The following is a 19,005-nucleotide window of genomic DNA, read 5'->3' as shown; positions in this document are numbered from 1 at the left end:
CTCCAGGCCAGGTTGTATCTGTCATAAAAGGGGGTAGAAATGAGCCCTGGGTACTAACACATAGGCTGCATCCAATAGTCAGTTCCATTGTCTTCATTAGAATTGACCATGGGGCAGGAGGTTATAAAAGGAACTTCTAGCCCGACAGCTCTGTTGGCAATCCATGTTACAAGTTACCCATAAGGGACACATTCACAGCTTACCTCTTATCATATCTTTAAATTCACGGAGCAATATCTCTTGCGTGACCTCAGCTCCGGGGGGCCCAGGTGGTCCTGGGGGTCCAGGCGGGCCAAAAAGGCTAGGCTGAGGAGTAACAAGTAGAGAAACTTCATTGGACAATAATCCTGGCTCAGTGTGCATAGAACATTCGCAATCAGGTCAAAAAGCTAAAAGCAAAGTAACTGCAATACTGGTTATGGGGCAAGTTTAACCCAATTTGTCTTGGGGCTGGAAAGCCACAGGATCAGGTAAAAGGCTAGCTTTTCAATATTACCCTCCAGCAACGTCAGTGGAGAGGAATCTCAGGGGAGGGTATAAAAATCCAACATTACACCCCAACACTCCAGTCTCCCCCGAATGGGCAAATTAGGCTTAAACTGTTCCTGAACCAAATTAAAATTATAATCACTTTACATTCTTCTTCATGTAATGGAGTTTCTTTTTCACCTCTTTACAGTATTAGGAAACAGTATTATGAATGTATCAATATAAAACGATCGTAAATTCTGAAATTACTTTAAATTTCTGTCCCCTGTATTTTTCTGCTAAGGTAAATAGGTGGTACCTATTTAATCGATCCAAACGCCTTATAATTTTGTTATCTCAATTAACTCACCCCTCAGCCTCCTCTGTTCCTAAGAAAACAACCCCAGCCAATCCAATCTTTCCCCATAGCTAAAGTTTTCCTGTCCTGGCAGCATTCTTGCAAATCTACTCTGCACCCTCTCAAGTGCAATCACATATTTCCTGTGATGTGGCAACCCGAACTCTATGCAATACTCAAGCTGTGATCTAATTAGCGTTGTATTGTTGAAAAGACAAACATTGTCGAAGCTTTTTATCTTGCACTCATCAGGACAATTCGCAAGAATACCAGATGTGAAGGAAACAACAATTTATTCTTCATTATCAAGTTGCAATCAGCATTCTCTTCTCATGAAGTATAGATTGTTGTTCCCTTTTGGTATTCTTGTGATTGTCCTGATGACTGTAAGATGAAAATCTACAAAGACACATGTCTTTTTCCAGCAATATTCAAATTCTGTACTAAAACAATTAGTGTTGTATACCGTTCTAGCAGTACTTCCCTGTTTTTATACTCAATGTCCCGACTAGTAACGGAAGGTATGCCATATGCTTTCTTAACCACCTGATTGGCATATCCTACTACCTTCAAGGATTTGTGGATATACACTTCAGTCTAAGTCATTCATATAAACTACAAACAAACAGGCTCAAAATGAGCCCTACAGAACCCCACTTGCCAGTCACAAAACACCCATCAACCATTACCCTTGGCCTGCGGCCACTAGGTCAAGTTTGCATCCAATTTGCCTCACGCCCCTGGATCCTAAGGACTTTTACCTTTGTTGACCAGCCTGCCGAGAGAGACCGTTTCAAATGCCTTATTAACACCCGCGTAGACCGCATCCATTGCACTGCCCTCACCCCTGGGGGAGGGGGCGGGTGAAGAAAATCGGCAGGGTTCCCACTCAATAGTGTCAAACCACCCCTGCTGCATATGTCCGTGGGCATTGATAAGGTTGGGTTAAACCATGTTACCGCGCCTACATTCACTGTCATAGCTCATACATGTTGGGTGGGGTACCTGATGCCCATGGAACTATATCCCAGTAGGGATTTGTGGTCTGGGAAAGGGGGAGAGATGAAACAAACAGGTGTAAAGACAAAGAAAAAAAGCATTAATGATACCAATACTTTCTTCCGGTTGGCCTTGCATTTCTTGTTTTTCTTGACTCCATCTCGCTGTACAAATTTTATCCAGGAGGAATGTGGATCCACTGGACGATGCTCTTGATTTTCTGGGAGCTAGAAATAAACAAACAAATTATCTTTCCTGGCATTAGGGTAGCCTGGATATCATTGTGCCTGGCCTGCCATTTCCTCAACTGTTACTGTATTGGTATTGGCTAAAATCAGCATCAAGCAATCAAAACAGGAAGCTAGAGGTCATTGCTCCATATATATTAACAGTGCCACCAGATAATTGCTCCGTATATATTAACATTGTCACTAGATAATTCTCCATATATATTAACATTGTCACTGATAATTCTCCATATATATTAGCATTGTCACTAGATAATTCTCCATATATATTAACATTGTCACTGATAATTCTCCATATATATTAACATTGTCACTAGATAATTCTCCATATATATTAGCATTGTCACTAGATAATTCTCCATATATATTAACATTGTCACTAGATAATTCTCCATATATATTAACAATGCCACTCGATCATTGCTCCATATATATTAACATTGTCACTAGATTATTCTCCATATATATTAACATTGTCACTAGATTATTCTCCATATATATTAACATTGTCACTAGATTATTCTCCATATATATTAACATTGTCACTAGATTATTCTCCATATATTAACATTGTCACTAGATAATTCTCCATATATATTAACAATGCCACTGATAATTCTCATATATTAACATTGTCACTAGATTATTCTCCATATATATTAACATTGTCACTAGATAATTCTCCATATATATTAACAGTGCCACTAGATAATTGCCCCATATATATTAACATCGTCACGAGATAATTGTCCATATGCATTAACATCGTCACGAGATAATTCTCCATATTTATTAACAATGCCACCAGATCATTGCTCCATTTTTATTAACAATGCCACCAGATTATTGCTCCATATATATAAACAGTGTCACCAGATCATTGCTCTATATATATATTAACAATTCCACTCGATCATTGCTCCATATATATTAATAATGCCACCAGATCATTGTTCCATATATATTAACAATGCCACCAGATCATTGTTCCATATATATTAACAATGCCACCAGATCATTGCTCCATATATATTAATAATGCCACCAGATCATTGTTCCATATATATTAATAATGCCACCAGATCATTGTTCCATATATATTAACAATGCCACCAGATTATTGCCCCATATATATTAACAATGCCACCAGATTATTGTTCCATATATATTAACAATGCCACCAGATCATTGCTCCATATATATTAACAATGCCACCAGATCATTGCTCCATATATATTAACAATTTCACTCGATCATTGCTCTATATATATTAACAATTCCACTCGATCATTGCTCCATAAATATTAACAATGCCACCAGATTATTGCTCCATATATATTAACAATACCACCAGATCACTGCTCCATATATATTAACAATGCCACCAGATCATTGCTCCATATATATTAACAATGCCACCAGATTATTGCTTATATATATTAACAATGCCACCAGATCATTGCTCCATATATATTAACAATGCCACCAGATTATTGCTCTATATATATTAACAATGCCACCAGATCATTGCTCCATATATATTAACAATACCACCAGATCATTGCTCTATATATATTAACAATGCCACTAGATAATTGCTCCATATATATAAACAATGCCACCAGATCATTGCTCCATATATATTAACAATACCACCAGATCATTGCTCCATATATATTAACAATGCCACCAGATCATTGCTCCATATATATTAACAATGCCACCAGATTATTGCCCCATATATATTAACAATGCCACCAGATCATTGCTCTATATATATTAACAATGCCACCAGATTATTGCTCCATATATATTAACAATGCCATCAGATCATTGCTCCATATATATTAACAATGCCACCAGATTATTGCCCCATATATATTAACAATGCCACCAGATCATTGCTCTATATATATTAACAATGCCACCAGATTATTGCTCCATATATATTAACAATGCCACCGGATTATTGCTCCATATATATTAACAATGCCACCAGATTATTGCTCCATAGATATTAACAATGCCACCAGATCATTGCTCCATATATATTAACAATGCCACCAGATTATTGCTCTATATATATTAACAATGCCACCAGATTATTGCTCCATATATATTAACAATGCCACCAAAGGGAAGCAAGGTGGCCTAGTGGTTAGCACAACCGCCTCACGGCACCGAAGTCCCAGATTCGATCCCGGCTCTGGGTCACTGTCCGTGTGGAGTTTGCACATTCTCCCCGTGTCTGCGTGGGTTTCGCCCCCACAACCCAAAAATGTGCAGAGTAGGTGGATTGCCAACGCTAAATTGCCCCTTAATTGGAAAAAATAATTGGGTAATCTAAATTTATTTTTTTTTTAATTAAAAAAAAACAATGCCACCAGATCATTGCTCCATATATATTAACAATGCCACCAGATTATTGCTCCATATATATTAACGATGCCACCAGATCATTGCTCCATATATATTAACAATGCCACCAGATCATTGCTCCATATATATTAACAATGCCACCAGATCATTGCTCCATATATATATTAACAATGCCACCAGATCATTGCTCCATATACATTAACAATGCCACCAGATTATTGCTCCATATATATTAACAATGTCACCAGATCATTGCTCCATATATATTAACATTGTCACTAGATAATTCTCCATATATATTAACATTGTCACTGATAATTCTCCATATACATTAACAATGCCACCAGATTATTGCTCCATATATATTAACAATGTCACCAGATCATTGCTCTCTATATATATTAACATTGTCACTAGATAATTCTCCATATATATTAACATTGTCACTGATAATTCTCCTTATATATTAACAATGCCACTCGATCATTGCTCCATATATATTAACATTGTCACTAGATAATTCTCCATATATATTAACATTGTCACTGATAATTCTCCATATATATTAACATTGTCACTAGATAATTCTCCATCTATATTAACATTGTCACTAGATTATTCTCCATATATATTGACATTGTCACGAGATAATTCTCCATATATATTAACAATGCCACTAGAAATTGCTCCATATATATTAACAGTGCCACTAGATAATTGCTCCATATATATTAACATTGTCACGAGATAATTGTCCATATGCATTAACATCGTCACGAGATAATTCTCCATATTTATTAACAATGCCACCAGATCATTGCTCCATATATATAAACAATTCCACCAGATCATTGCTCTATATATATTAACAATTCCACTCGATCATTGCTCCATATATATTAACAATGCCACCAGATCATTGCTACATATATATAAACAATGCCACCAGATCATTGCTCCATATATATTAACAATGCCACCAGGTCATTGCTCCATATATATTAACAATGCCACCAGATCAGTGCTCCATATATATTAACAATGCCACTAGAAATTGCTCCATATATATTAACAATGCCACCAGATTATTGCCCCATATATATTAACAATGCCACCAGATCATTGCTCCATATATATTAACAATGCCACCAGATCATTGCTCCATATATATTAACAATGCCGCTCGATCATTGCTCCATATATATTAACAATGCCACCAGATTATTGCTCCATATATATAAACAATGCCACCAGATCATTGCTCCATATATATTAACAATGCCACCAGATCATTGCTCCATATATATTAACAATGCCACCAGATCATTGCTCCATATATATTAACAATGCCACTAGATAATTGCTCCATATATATTAACAATGCCACTAGATAATTGCTCCATATATATTAACAATGCCACTAGATAATTGCTCCATATATATAAACAATGCCACCAGATCATTGCTCCATATATATTAACAATGCCACCAGATTATTGCTCCATATATATAAACAATGCCACCAGATCATTGCTCCATATATATTAACAATGCCACCAGATCATTGCTCCATATATATTAACAATGCCACCAGATTATTGCTCCATATATATTAACAATGCCACCAGATTATTGCTCCATATATATTAACAATGCCACCAGATCATTGCTCCATATATATTAACAATGCCACCAAATCATTGCTCCATATATATTAACAATGCCACCAGATCATTGCTCCATATATATTAACAATGCCACCAGATCATTGCTCCATATATATTAACAATGCCACCAGATCATTGCCCCATATATATTAACAATGACACCAATTAATTGCTCCATATATATTAACAATGCCACTCGATAATTGCTCCATATATGATAACAATGCCACCAGATCGTGGAGGGTACTGATCATAAATGCCATGCTACATTTTTATGCTTGTATGTCACCATGTGTATTGTTCCACTTTCATGCTCACCCATCTCTCGCAATCAAGGTTATGGTCACGGAGGTGTGGTTCCACAGGCACTGACAGGCAATTGCTTCCTTAACCGACCGGTCATTCAAATGAATGAACCAAAATAGCAAGAGCCATAGAATCCCTACAGTGCAGTCTGCACCGACCCTCCGAAAGAGCACCCTACCTAGGCCTATGTAACCCCACCTAACCTTTGGACATGATAAGTGGCAATTTAGCACGGCCAATCCACCGTACCTGCACATCTTTGAACTGTGGGAGGAAACCAGAGCACTCGGAGGAAACCCACGCAGACACAGAGAGAATGCGTAAACCCCACATAGACAGTCACCTGAGATTGGAAGCGAACCTGGGCCCTGGGGCTGTGAGGCAACAGTGCTAACCACTGTGACAACATGCCACCCTCAGCAAGCTATTTTTAAAAAATGTATTCAGGGGCTGTTAGAATCATTGGCTAGGCCAGTATTTATTTCCACCCTTATGTCCCTAGAGAAGTTGGTGTTGAGCAGCTTTTGTGATCTGCTACAATCCATGTAGTATAGGCACATCAACAGCACAGTTAGGGAGGGTAACTGTACTGTTGTGGTTTGATGCCACTGGTGGTTTACTAGGCCATTCCAAAAGGATGTTAAAAGTCAAGCATACTGTTGCAAGTCTCCAGGCCAGACCAATAAGGATGGCAGATTTCCCTCCCTGAATTACCTTGGTCAACCAGATGGTTTTTTGTGACAGTTTCATGATCATCCAGCTTTTTATTTCCATATTTATTAATTAACTGAATTTAAGTTCCTCCAGCCGCCATTTGAACTCTAGTCCTCAGAGCATTAGTCCACACCTCAGGAGCACTAGTCCAGTAAAATTATCACTGAGCTATCATCCCCATTATTAGCTCCCCCAGCGTCCACAAAAATACATTTTACAGCAGGAGTCACTGGATGGTAATCAAGACCAGAAGCTCTCCTTTACAGACGCCATGGCTAAGTGTACTGTTCCTTAAGCAGTAGGGATGTTCGCTGATAAATGTGCAAGGTTCGGCATCATTCGCAATTCCTCACATATGGAAACAGTCTTGTCGATATGCAGCAAGATCTGGGCAACATTCAGGATTGCACTAAGTGGCAAATAACATTCATGTCACACAAGTGCCAGGCAATGACCATCTCCAGCAAGAGAGAATCTGACTATCTCCCCTTGACATTCAATGGCAATACAAATATCAACCTCCTGGAAGTTACCATTGAACAGAAACTGAACTGGACCAGCCTTATATACACTGTGGCAAGAGAGCAGGCCAGAGACTGGGAGGTCTGTGGTGAGTAACTCACTTCCTGACTCCCCAGGGCCTGTCCAACATCTACAAAGCATAAGTAAGGAGTATGATGGAATACTCTCCATTTGCCTGGATTAGCGATGCTCCAATAACACTCAAGAACTGCGGCACCATCTAGGACAAAGCAGTCCACTGGACTGGCACCCCATCCACCTCCTCTCCGAATCAGTCTGTGAGCGCAATTCAACTAAATGGGAACAAAGTCTCACAGCGAGTGCGTTTAGCCGCAGCGCTGAGCAACACATGGCTATAAAAGGCCACTCGTGTTAAATAAGGGGCCTCAGTGGGGAATGCGCGACCGAGGCTGCACATAGCCCCATTTTCTACACCGAGAAACTCCTCAGTATAGCCAGAGATCAGGACACCATTTTTAAATGGCCCCAAACGTGACCCCCAATCCCAACACACTACGGGAGGTTCCCCCACACCCACCCACCCACCCCCCAAACACTTGTGCAGGGCACCCTCGGCCTGATCTCCAGCACACACAAAAATGGCAGCTTGGCACTATGGCAGTACCTTCACCAGGTGTCAGTGCCACAATGGTACCCAGGTGATCCCCTGGGAGATCCCTATAAGTACTGTTCTGTCGGGTCCCCATTTGTGGAGACCAGTACTGAACAGTGCTCACCCAAGGTCTCTGCAGTGAAGGGGATTGATCGGGTAACTCAGGAACCTGCATATTAAAGTGAGACTAGCCGTCTCGCTCTAATATGCAAATTGCTGAAAAGTGATCCCGCCCATAATGGCCGGGATTTACATTGCAACGTCTCACGAGATTGTGTCAGATCTCGAGAGGCATTGCGAGCCAGGTAAGTCCCGGGAGCGGAATGTTCCGGCTTCTATCGGCCACGCTGCGTCGCGGTGAGCTGCTCTCGGGCGCAGCGTGGCCGTTCGATCGCGCCCAATATTTGACATGGGAGGCCCACAGAAAGATTTTTAAAATGTCGTTAGAAACATACAGAGGCTGCCATCTTGCCCAGCAGAATCTGCTGGTACATTCCTTCATGGTCAAGGTGCCAGGCCTTTTGAACCCCCTTATGCCAACTCTACCACTCCCCACCAAACCCCCTGCTATAGCTGCCATAAAAGACTCCCAAACTTAACATTTTCTCATCCGACACCCGGGGAAGCGCAGCAGACGACAAAGAATTGTGACGATTGGATAGTTAATAGCTTGTTAATGATTTCAAAGTGGCAGGCGGGCTGCCAGTTCTGGCCTCTGCCTGCTTTATGCAATTTGGGAGCCCAGCGCAATGGCAACACTATGTCATCACGGCAGCTTTTTCATCATCACGGGGGTGGCTGCTTGCCCTACATGGGAATGTAAAATTCAGCCCCTTGTGTGTCTTGCCAGTCAAAAACCCCAAAAGGCAGACTTAATGATCATTAGCAAGGGTCTGGATTAGCAAATGCTGCAAGCACGTTTGGGTTCCATTTTCCAACCATTCAAACTCTTTGTTACAACAAATAAAATATTTTGCCATGAGCAAAATATGTAACACTTTAAAGGATTACATGTTATGGCTTCCTTCACCTAATGATACAGGTTCGAAACTGTCATTCCCTTTTTTGCAGGGGGCTGGTGAATGTACGTATTGCTGAAGAATTAAAGTTCTGTGTTGTTCAAGAGGAGTCAATATCAGGAGCATTCTTCAGGTGAAGTGAGGAAATATATAAATGATGAAGCATTGTCTCTAACTTGTTATGTAATAAGATTAAATACATTTAATACACGCTGAATATTTCAGAACGAGTTATAGAAAATGCTTCATCATTTATATATTAACAGAACTGTCATCAACGTCAAATGGTAAAAACAAAATAAATATTTACACTTTGGGCACAGAGGGAGCGCACGGCTCTCACAGTTGATGTTGTGAGCAATCAGCGCGCACCTCACTTCACTCGCCCTTGCTTTATGTGGGAATCACTTCAGTCATACCGGCAGGAAAAAAAACTACACAGACGGAAATCAGCAGAATGTGGTGACCCTTCGCGTGGGCAATGGTCAAAAAAATGTCTCATGGGCCACACTCAGAACCCAGATGGGCCGCAGGTTGCGCGCCACTGGCCTCGATCATAATAACAATGTAACTAAATTAAATTTGCATCTCAACTTATGAGTCAAATTTAAACAGGCTTCACATTACCCCATTGTTGGTAGTTTAGTTCAGTTTGGCACACATTCTTTCATGCTGACCTAGTGGGCAAAAGCCTTGAATAACCAGTTTCCTTCACTCCGAAGGATAATTTCCCATATGAGCAGCAAAGAGTGGGGAAGTCTTTGAAAGTTAAATCTTGTTTCCAATGAGGGGATCCACCACATTAGGAGTGAACGGCCGGTTGAGATCCAATTTATACATTTGAGGAAAAAAAACTTGTGACCCAGCGACTCCATCGAATGATACTCGCTGGCTGAGAAATTAAATCTGAGCTGCAACATCAGCAAACCTGAAAGCGACCATTTGAACTGCATTGACCCCTCGTAAATACGGAGCTAAATTACTGAAAAATGCTCTCACAGGCAAATGTGAGGAGAGGAGGGACAACATGAGGTACTGTTTTTATTGATCGAAGTAGCTGCGAGATTTTAAGCAAGGCATTGGCAAATGAACCAAACCTCCCTTGTAGGAAAGCCACTATCTTCTAGATATTTTCAGCACATGGTTTTTCTTTCCCATTTGCAGTGTTAATGAATTAGGGAATACTTTTTCAAATAATATAATTAAACTGCTTTGATAAATTTGACAGAAATGTGGTGGAATATAGTCCAATGAGATTTGTTAAAAATGTGTTTGGAACAGTGTAGACCTACAAAACCCGGGCCTATTCACTCGAGGAGCTTGAAGCTCAAGTCTACCAGCTACCGTTGTTGCCAGACCGCCATGGGGTGGGTGATGGCACCGCAGGGGAAAAGGGAAAACTCACATGGGTCGTCTCACCCTGCAACAAGGGTGCCACCTGTTGGATGGCCATGGATTGGCACTGGCGTCGGAAGTCATGAAGAAGTCCACGCTCCTTTCTTCCACCCTCCGGGCTGGAGGAGGGGGTCTGGAGGGAAGGACCCTTGAGATGGAGAAAGGGAGAACATAAATAAAGAAAAAAGGAATAAATTGAAAAAAGATTAGGAAAAAAAGTCAGGGGCAATTTCATTGTCAAAAACCAACATTCATTCCATATACGGCTGCAACGTCTCAAAAGGATAGAAGACCTTGTGTTAGGGCTTTGGAAATCTGCACACAAAGGAAGCAGAATGGCACACTATTTAGAATGGACAATGGGTGTGAAGAGGTCATGTGAATATTTGTGGGAGGAGCTCAGAAATCAGCTGAGACCCTGCCCTGTGGGCCTTGTGGTGGGGGCAGTGCTTCATGTGGTGTGGCTGTTCTGAAGCCAATGGTACTTTGAAAGGCTCAGGCTATAAACTACCAAGTTTACAAAAAAGTACAAGGTGCGCCTGCTGAGCTGTCATGTAAACTGCTTTGGAAGAACATCCTTCAATATTAGCGTTCAAATGGAAGTATGTTGCTAATTATCCATCCTCTAGACTACCGTCCTCTCGCTGATGGTTTCAGATATGTTGAATGTCCGTGACAGGCTCAGAGGTATTTGTCAACCCTTGATTGAAACAAATATTGAATCAACTCCCAAGTCAAAAGGAGCTACAAACCCACAGTGTGCTTCCCGTGAATACAGTAGGAAGACCCCTCCCTCAAACTCCTCACAAAACAGTGAGATTTTCCATTCAGACCTCTTGGCATTCTTTGGAAATATCTGCCCTGCAAATACGTTCCCTTAAATCAATTCACTCATCTGCTGAAATTTCTATTTTTAAAATATTTATTCCTGCGATCCGAGCATTTATTGCCCATCCTCAACTGGCCTCATAGAGGTGGAGGTGAGCTGCCTCCTCGCGCTGCTGCCGTCCATATGGTTGAGGTACGCCCAGGTTCTGTAGCTATTTTACACACCCGAGTGGCTTAGTGGGCCATTTTGGTGGGCAATTAAGAGCCAATTGGATTGCTGTGGGTCTGGATTCAATGGGCAAGTTTTTCCCATGATGGTGTATCTCGTCCAGCCACTCAGATTGTTGCCAGGGAATGCATCCCCATCAATCAGAGCAGCCCAAGTGCCAGTTAGGACTCCGAGGAGCGTTAATTGGCTGGAGATGGGACTTCAGTCCCTCACTTTGGCGGAAGTCTCGCCTCAAGGGAGCTGTCAGCCAATCAGCCTGGCCGGCAGCTCTGTAGTCGCAGCAGAGCCAATGCAGCAGTGGCCAGGACTGGGACTACAAGCCAGTCGCCAGATTCGAAGCCCGCGGGTCAAGGGCGAGGGCAGGGAGGGAAGATGAGGCAAGGGAAAAGGCAGTGAGGAGAGGGAATGGGGGGCTTGATGGAGAGGCCAGAAGGGAGGGGGAACCTGCAGAGAGCAGACTTTGGGCTTGGGGGAACCCAATGTGGAGTCCTTCCTTCCCACGCGAGGCCTGAGCAGGGTGACTTGCTGGGAATCCCCCTCTGCCCCTGAATTCCTCCAACCAGCCTCAAAATTGAAACCAGGTGGGAAGACACCCTTACATTGCCATGGTTAGCCAGCTAGGGCCTCAACTGCAGCAAGGGTGGACAAGCTGCCCTAGGCCTCATCTGTCCCACATAAAATTGCAGACAGATCAGGGACTGTTAGGAGTGCAGTGGAAAGGCTACCAGGGAATTTTATGACCCTCTCCTCCCTTGCCCTTCCCTGTCCGCAAATCCCTTGGAAAAAGGCCCTAATGGAAGTCAGATTGGGCAAGGACAGCACATTTCCTCCCCTGAAGATCAATAGAGAACCAGATGTATTTTTTTTAAAAAGACAACAATTTGGTAGTTTCCGATCAACGCATTTTATTCTGGATTATTGAATTATGTGAATTTAAATTCCCCAAGAAGCCTTGGTGAGATTTGAATGCAAGTCTCCACAGCGTTGGCCAGGTCTTTGGATTCCAAGTCCAGTAGCGTTACCCAGTGGTGCTGTCCCTCACAACTACCCAGGCTGCCAACTCTGCTTGGAAAAGGATGGACCATCATATGTGTGAAGTGTGGGAGAGCTTCCCTCAATGGGGCTGACCATTACATACAAACATATGAATTAGAAGCAGGAGTAGGCCACTCGGCCCTTCGGGCCTGCTCCGCTGTTCAATGAGATCATAGCTGATTGGATTGCAACCTCAACTCCATATTCTTGCCTACTCCCCTCCCCCCAACAAATAACCTTTCATCCGTTTGCTTATCAAGAATCTATCTAGCGCTGCCGTACAAATATTCAAAAATTCTGCATCCATCGCCATTTTATCTTTCTTTGTATACATTTTGATGTGTTAGGCAGGCTGGTTCGATGTGGACTGCACTTGATGCAGGGAAGCTAGAAGCAGACGTCTAACACTGGAGAAAATCCAACATTGTTTTATTCAACGATAGAACTGATATACATGTTCAGCTGTGGGTCGACACTATACTAAACTGACTGGAGACCTAGTACTAGCCTGACCAGACTTACTAGCTACCGCATGGTGTTTGCACTGGCTAGCTCGTGGACTCTGACTGTCTCAGTGGCTGGGTCCAGAGAGAGCGGGAAACCTAGTGCTCTCTGGCTTTATAGTGGTAGCGTCCTGTCTGGTGATTGGCTGCACTGTGTTGTGTGCTTACTGGTCGTCCTGTATGTCAATCACTGCCTGTCTGCACCTCATTATATACATGAGTGGATATTATGACATCTCCCCCCTTTTTGTTTATTTAAATAAATACTAGGGTGTGTGAGGGTACATATGTATATATATATGTCTGACTATATACAAAAAGGTGTCTAGATGAACGTATATACATAGGAAGGTGTCAATAGTGCAGATACATGGCAAATTAAATAATATTTACAGAGGTTAAATCGATGAAGTCACAAAATGTACAAGAGTTCAGTCTATAGATTGGAAACAATCCAGTGGACAGTGGGGTTGCCCTGTATGACAGCAGCGCCAGGTTGAAATCCGCTCCGCGCCCCCTATTCTCCCCTCCCGGCGGGGCTAGGAGTGGCGTTCCGTAACTCTCCGTGAAAAACGGCGAGCACCGGCCGATTCTTCCGAGCCGGGGGGGGGGGGAAAGCATTGCGGGGGGTGTCAGGGGGTCATGAAATTAGTTGGGGGCCCCTCCCATGATTCTCCCACCCGCCGTGGGGTGCGGAGAATCGCGCCCTCAGTCTGCAGCTTTGCACAGGAACCACTTTACAATATGGACCCCTTTCTCGGCCCCATTTGACTGCGGGTATTGGGGACTGGAGGTTACATGAAGGAAGTTGTAGGACTGTGCAAAATCAGACCATTCCTGGCTGTAAAAGCAAGGACCGCTGTCGCTCATTACCGTGAGCAGTATCCCATGCCTGCCGAACGTTTCTCTGCAGGCTTTGATTACCGCCTTCGACGTGAGGTCGGACAGTTTCACCACCTCTGGGTAACTGAAGAAGTAGTCAACCAGGAGTACGTAGTCATGCCCCTTGACGTGGAAAAGGTCTACACCTACTTTGGACCACGGAGAGGTCACGATCTCGTGCTGCTGCAACGTTTCTTTGGGTTGAGCTGGCTGAAACTTCTGACAGGTAGGGCAGTTGAGGACTATGTTGGCAAAGTCCTGGCTGATTCCCGGCCAATAGCCTGCCTCCCGAGCTCTGCGTCAGCATTTCCCGACCCCAAGGTGACCCTCATGGAGTTGGCCCAGCACCATAGCCCGTATGCTCTGAGGAATTACGATCCTGTCGAGTTTCAGAAGGATGCCTTCCACCACCGTCAGGTCGTCTTTTACGTTATAGAACTGGGGACATTGTCCCTTATGCCAGCCATTGGTAAGGTGCTGCATCACACGCTGCTGCAGAGGATCGTTGGCCGTTTCCTCACAAATTTGGACCACCCGTTCGTCAGAGGCCGGAAGGTTGGTGGCACACAATTGCACTTGCGCTTCTATGTGGCAGATGAAGACACTTTGTTCACACGGTGTGGTAATGGACCTGGATAGGGCATCTGCAACCATCAGCTCTTTGCCTGGCGTGTAGACAAGTTCGAAGTCGGAGCAGCATAGTTTAAGAAGAATTTGCTGTAACCGAGGTGTCATGTCATTTAAATCCTTCTGGATTATGTGGACTAGAGGCCTGTGGACCGTTTCTCCCGTGAATTTTGGCAGGCCGTAAACATAGTCATGAGACTTGACTATCCCTGTCAGGAGGCCCAGACACACCTCCTCAATCTGAGCATACCGTTACTCAGTGGGCGTCATGGCCCTGGAGGCATACGCCACTGGAGCCCAGGATGAGGAGTCATCCCGCTGAAGGAGCACCGCCCCAATGCAGTCCTGGCTTGCATCAGTTGATATCTTGGTTGCCGTGGCTGGGTCGACGAACACTAGAAACGGTGCTGTGATGAGCTTTGCTTTCAGCTCACGCCATTCCTCTTCATGCGTGGGCAGCTACTGGAATTCTGTCGACTTCTTGACGAGATGGCGGAGAGCCGTGGTGTGGGATGCCATATTGGGAATGAATTTCCCGAGGAAGTTGACCATCCCGAGAAAGCGGAGGACCCCGACTTCTTGTCCTCCAGGGTCTTCATGGCGTTGATCGCCGCGACCTTGTCGCCATCTGGCCGCACGCCCTGCTGCGAGATGTGGTCACCTAGGAATTTGATATCCGATTGACCAAATGAGCACTTGGCCCTGTTGAGCTGGAGGCCATGTTCATGGATTCTCTGGAATACCTTCTTGAGGCGAGCGATGTGTTCCTGGGGCGTTGTGGACCAGATAATTACGTCGTCAACATACACTCGCACCCCCTCGATGCCCTCCATCTTCTCCATGATGCGGTGAAATACTTCGGAGGCAGATATGAGGCCAAAGGGCATCTGGTTGTAGCAGTAGCGACCGAACGGGGTGTTGAACGTGCACAGCTTGCGACTGGACACGTCCAGCTGTATTTGCCAAAACCCCTTGGAGGTGTCCAGCTTGTAAAAATTTGGCATGAGCCATCTCACTGGTCAACGCTTCACGTTTTGGTATTGGGTAATGCTCCCACATGATGTTGCGTGTTTAGATCCTTCGGGTCAATGCAAATGCGAACCTCCCTGACGGCTTCGTTACGCAGACCATGGAGCTGACCCAGTCTGTGGGCTCTGTGACCTTCGATATGATGCCCTGGTCTTGGAGGTCCTGTAATTGCTTCTTCAGACGATCCTTGAGGGGTGCCGGCACATGGCGTGGTGCATGAATTACAGGGATGGCGTTCGGCTTGAGCAGGATTTTATATCGGTATGGGAGCGTGCCCATCCCATGGCTGTGGTACTGCATGATAATGTCATCTATGTCAGCCTGCAAGTTTCCATCAGGCGAGGCTGTCGCCGATGATGAAGACATGGTGTGGACGCGCTGAACCAGGTTCAGGAGCTTGCAGGCTCGAGCACCGAGCAGGGTGCTCTGTCAGGCCTGATGATTTCAAACCGCAGCGTCGCCTTCATCGCCTTGTTGGATACCCCTAGTTGACACGAGCCACTGGCAGCTATGGCATTGCCATTGTAGTCAAGGAGCTGGCAGGCCGGTGGAAGAATGGTTGGTCTGTCACGGATGGTGTCGAGGTTGGATTTTGAGATGAGGTTCGCCGATGCGCCGATGTCCAGTTTCAACTGGATGTGAGCCTTGTTAACTGTGAGGACAGCACACCACTCGTCGTCGGGATCCACACTGAGGATCGAGAGGCGTTTCACCATTGTGGTGGATGGCAGCGCATGTGTCATTCTGATGCCCACCTGGTATGGGGACTTGAGGCACTCAGCATCAGGGTCTGTTGGGCTGTCGGGATCGGAATCTGGCATGCCTTGTTGTATTGAACGGACACTTCTGCGCCGCAGCCGGGATCGCTGGTTGTTGGGCGGTGGAGCAGATCTGCAAAGGGCTGCGTAGTGGCCAAGCTTGCCACACTGTAGACACAGGTGTCCTTTTGCCGGACATTGCAGCTTTAAATGGGCGGAGCCACAATTCGGACACGTCATGATGCCGACATCAGTGCGTTCCGTGCGCCATCGCGAATGCGCAGTGCGGTCGGTCGACGTACGCACCTGCGCAGTCGGGTTGTCGGTCTCGTCGTCCACTCGGTCGTGGCGCGCATGCGCAGGGACCCGGGTAAAGCGTGCGAAACGGCCACTCTCCTCGCTGCTCAGGCCCTGCATCTGTGCGATGACCTGCACCCTTTCCGCCTCGTCGGAGGCCAGCTTTGCAGTTTCTGCCACCCTGATGTGGGAGTAACGATTCTTAGCAGGCTCATGGACAACGCACATCTCAATAGCGACAGAGAGGGTCAACTGTTTGACTTTCAGGAGCTGCTGCCGAAGGGAGTCGGAGTGTACCCCGAAAATGATCTGATCCCGGATCATGGAATCAGCCGTCGAGTTACATGACTGCGCTAGGAGGCGGAGATGGGTTCAGATTGACAGAAAAGGTTCATCCTTACCCTGAAGCCTCTGCTGGAAAACATACCATTCAAAGCTCTCATTCACCTCGATGTTGCAGTGGCTGTCCAACTTCAGCAGGACTGTTTTGAATTTCGTTTTGTGTTCGCTTTCAGCGAACGTAAGAAAGTTGTAGATGTGGATGGTGTGGTCCCCCACTATGGAAAGAAATAGCGCGATCTTCCTGGCATCCGATGCGGCTTCGAGGTCGGAGGCCCCGATGTACAAGAGGTACTTTTGCTTGAAGATCTTCCAGGGCCGAGGTTGCCGGAGATGCGGAGCTGCGGAGGAGGCTGGATGTTTTCCATGTCACCGGATGGCTGCTTGCTGTTCAATGCTGATTCACTCGAGGTAGGTCTGTCAATATCAGTATCACTCTGGTACCATGATGTGTTAGGCAGGCTGGTTCGATGTGGACTGCACTTGATGCAGGGAAGCTAGAAGCAGACGTCTAACACTGGAGAAAATCCAACATTGTTTTATTCAACGATAGAATTGATATACATGTTCAGCTGTGGGTCGACACTATACTGAACTGACTAGAGACCTTGTATTAGCCTGACCGGACTTACTAGCTACTGCATGGTGTTTGCACTGGCTAGCTCGTGGACTCTGACTGTCTCAGTGGCTGGGTCTAGAGAGACCGGGAAACCTAGTGCCCTCTGGCTTTATAGTGGTAGTGTCCTGTCTGGTGATTGGCTGCACTGTGTTGTGTGCTTGCAGGTAGTCCTGTATGTCAATCACTGCCTGTCTGCACCTTACTATATACATGAGTGGATATTATGACACATTTAAGGTACCAATTCTTTTTTTTCCAATTAAGGGGAAATTTAGCATGACCAATTCACCTACCCTGCATATTTTTAGGGTTATGGGGGGGTGAAACCCACGCAAACACAGGGAGAATGTGCAAACGCCACATCTATAGTGACCCGGGGCCGGGATCGAACCCGGGTCCTCAACGGCGTGAGGCAGCAGTGCTAACCACTGCACCACCGTGTTGCCCTTCCATCCACCGCCTTTTGTGGACGAAAGTTCCATTGACTATCAAACCCTCAGAGAGGATATTTCTTCTCATCTCTATCCTAAATGGGCGACCCTTTATTTATAAATGTTGTCCCTAGTACTGGATGCTCCCACAAGAGGAAGCATCTTTCCAACATCGGCCCTGTCAAGACCCTTCAGGATCATACATGATCTCACATTAATATTCCTTATATTAAGGAAACAAGATATTACATGTAAAACATGTTTTCCATTGCTTGCCTTTACATGCTCATCTGCAATTAAGGGAAGAATTGAGGTTGGGTGGGTGGGGGGGGGGGGGGGGGGGGGGGGGGGCGTGCTTGATGGTGTTGTGATACTGTGGCCTCTGCAAATTATTGGCAAGTTGCTGATGGTTAAAAATGTAGTCAGGGTAAAATGTCTTGAAATGGGAAACTAGCTTATCACAGTGCGGGGTCACTGCTATCTATAACATTGGCTGCCCTGGAAAGGGCAGCGATATTCTTCTGGCATTGAAACCCAGTGCCCAAAACATATCTTATCACCGGGTCTGGGTCTCTTTTAGAGGATTCCCTCCCTCAGGCCAAGAAGCAGTGTACCTCCTTTGCCAGGTTTCAAACAATAACCTCTCAACTCAAGAATTATCTGGGGCTCATTGCCCTGAAGGACCACCAGTCTCGGATAATACAGTGAGTCAAAGTATTTGAGACACAAAATGAAGACAC

The 19,005-nt window shown here is 44.8% G+C and overlaps 1 protein-coding gene across 5 annotated transcripts in view; it reads right to left on the bottom strand.

Moving 5' to 3' along the window:
* The window catches only part of c1qtnf12 (C1q and TNF related 12), a 94,651-nt gene that overhangs the window by 49,680 nt on the left and 25,966 nt on the right, over nt 1-19,005 (bottom strand). Inside the window, exons 2-4 of one of the 5 annotated variants that reach the window (XM_038821919.1) lie at nt 10,699-10,836; nt 1,936-2,052; nt 204-306 (exon numbers count right to left, since the gene is read on the bottom strand). In XM_038821919.1, the coding sequence (XP_038677847.1) occupies nt 204-306; nt 1,936-2,052; nt 10,699-10,836 (358 nt within the window). The remainder of the gene's footprint in view (nt 1-203; nt 307-1,935; nt 2,053-10,698; nt 10,837-19,005) is intronic. The other 4 variants (XM_038821920.1, XM_038821921.1, XM_038821922.1 and 1 more) reach the window with 4 other exon arrangements.

This window comes from Scyliorhinus canicula, chromosome 16 (assembly GCF_902713615.1).
Source record: "Scyliorhinus canicula chromosome 16, sScyCan1.1, whole genome shotgun sequence".
Taxonomy (NCBI): Eukaryota; Metazoa; Chordata; class Chondrichthyes; order Carcharhiniformes; family Scyliorhinidae; genus Scyliorhinus; species Scyliorhinus canicula.
The sequence above is the reverse complement of the archived record's forward strand: the minus strand, read 5'-3'. Positions and strand labels throughout refer to the sequence as shown.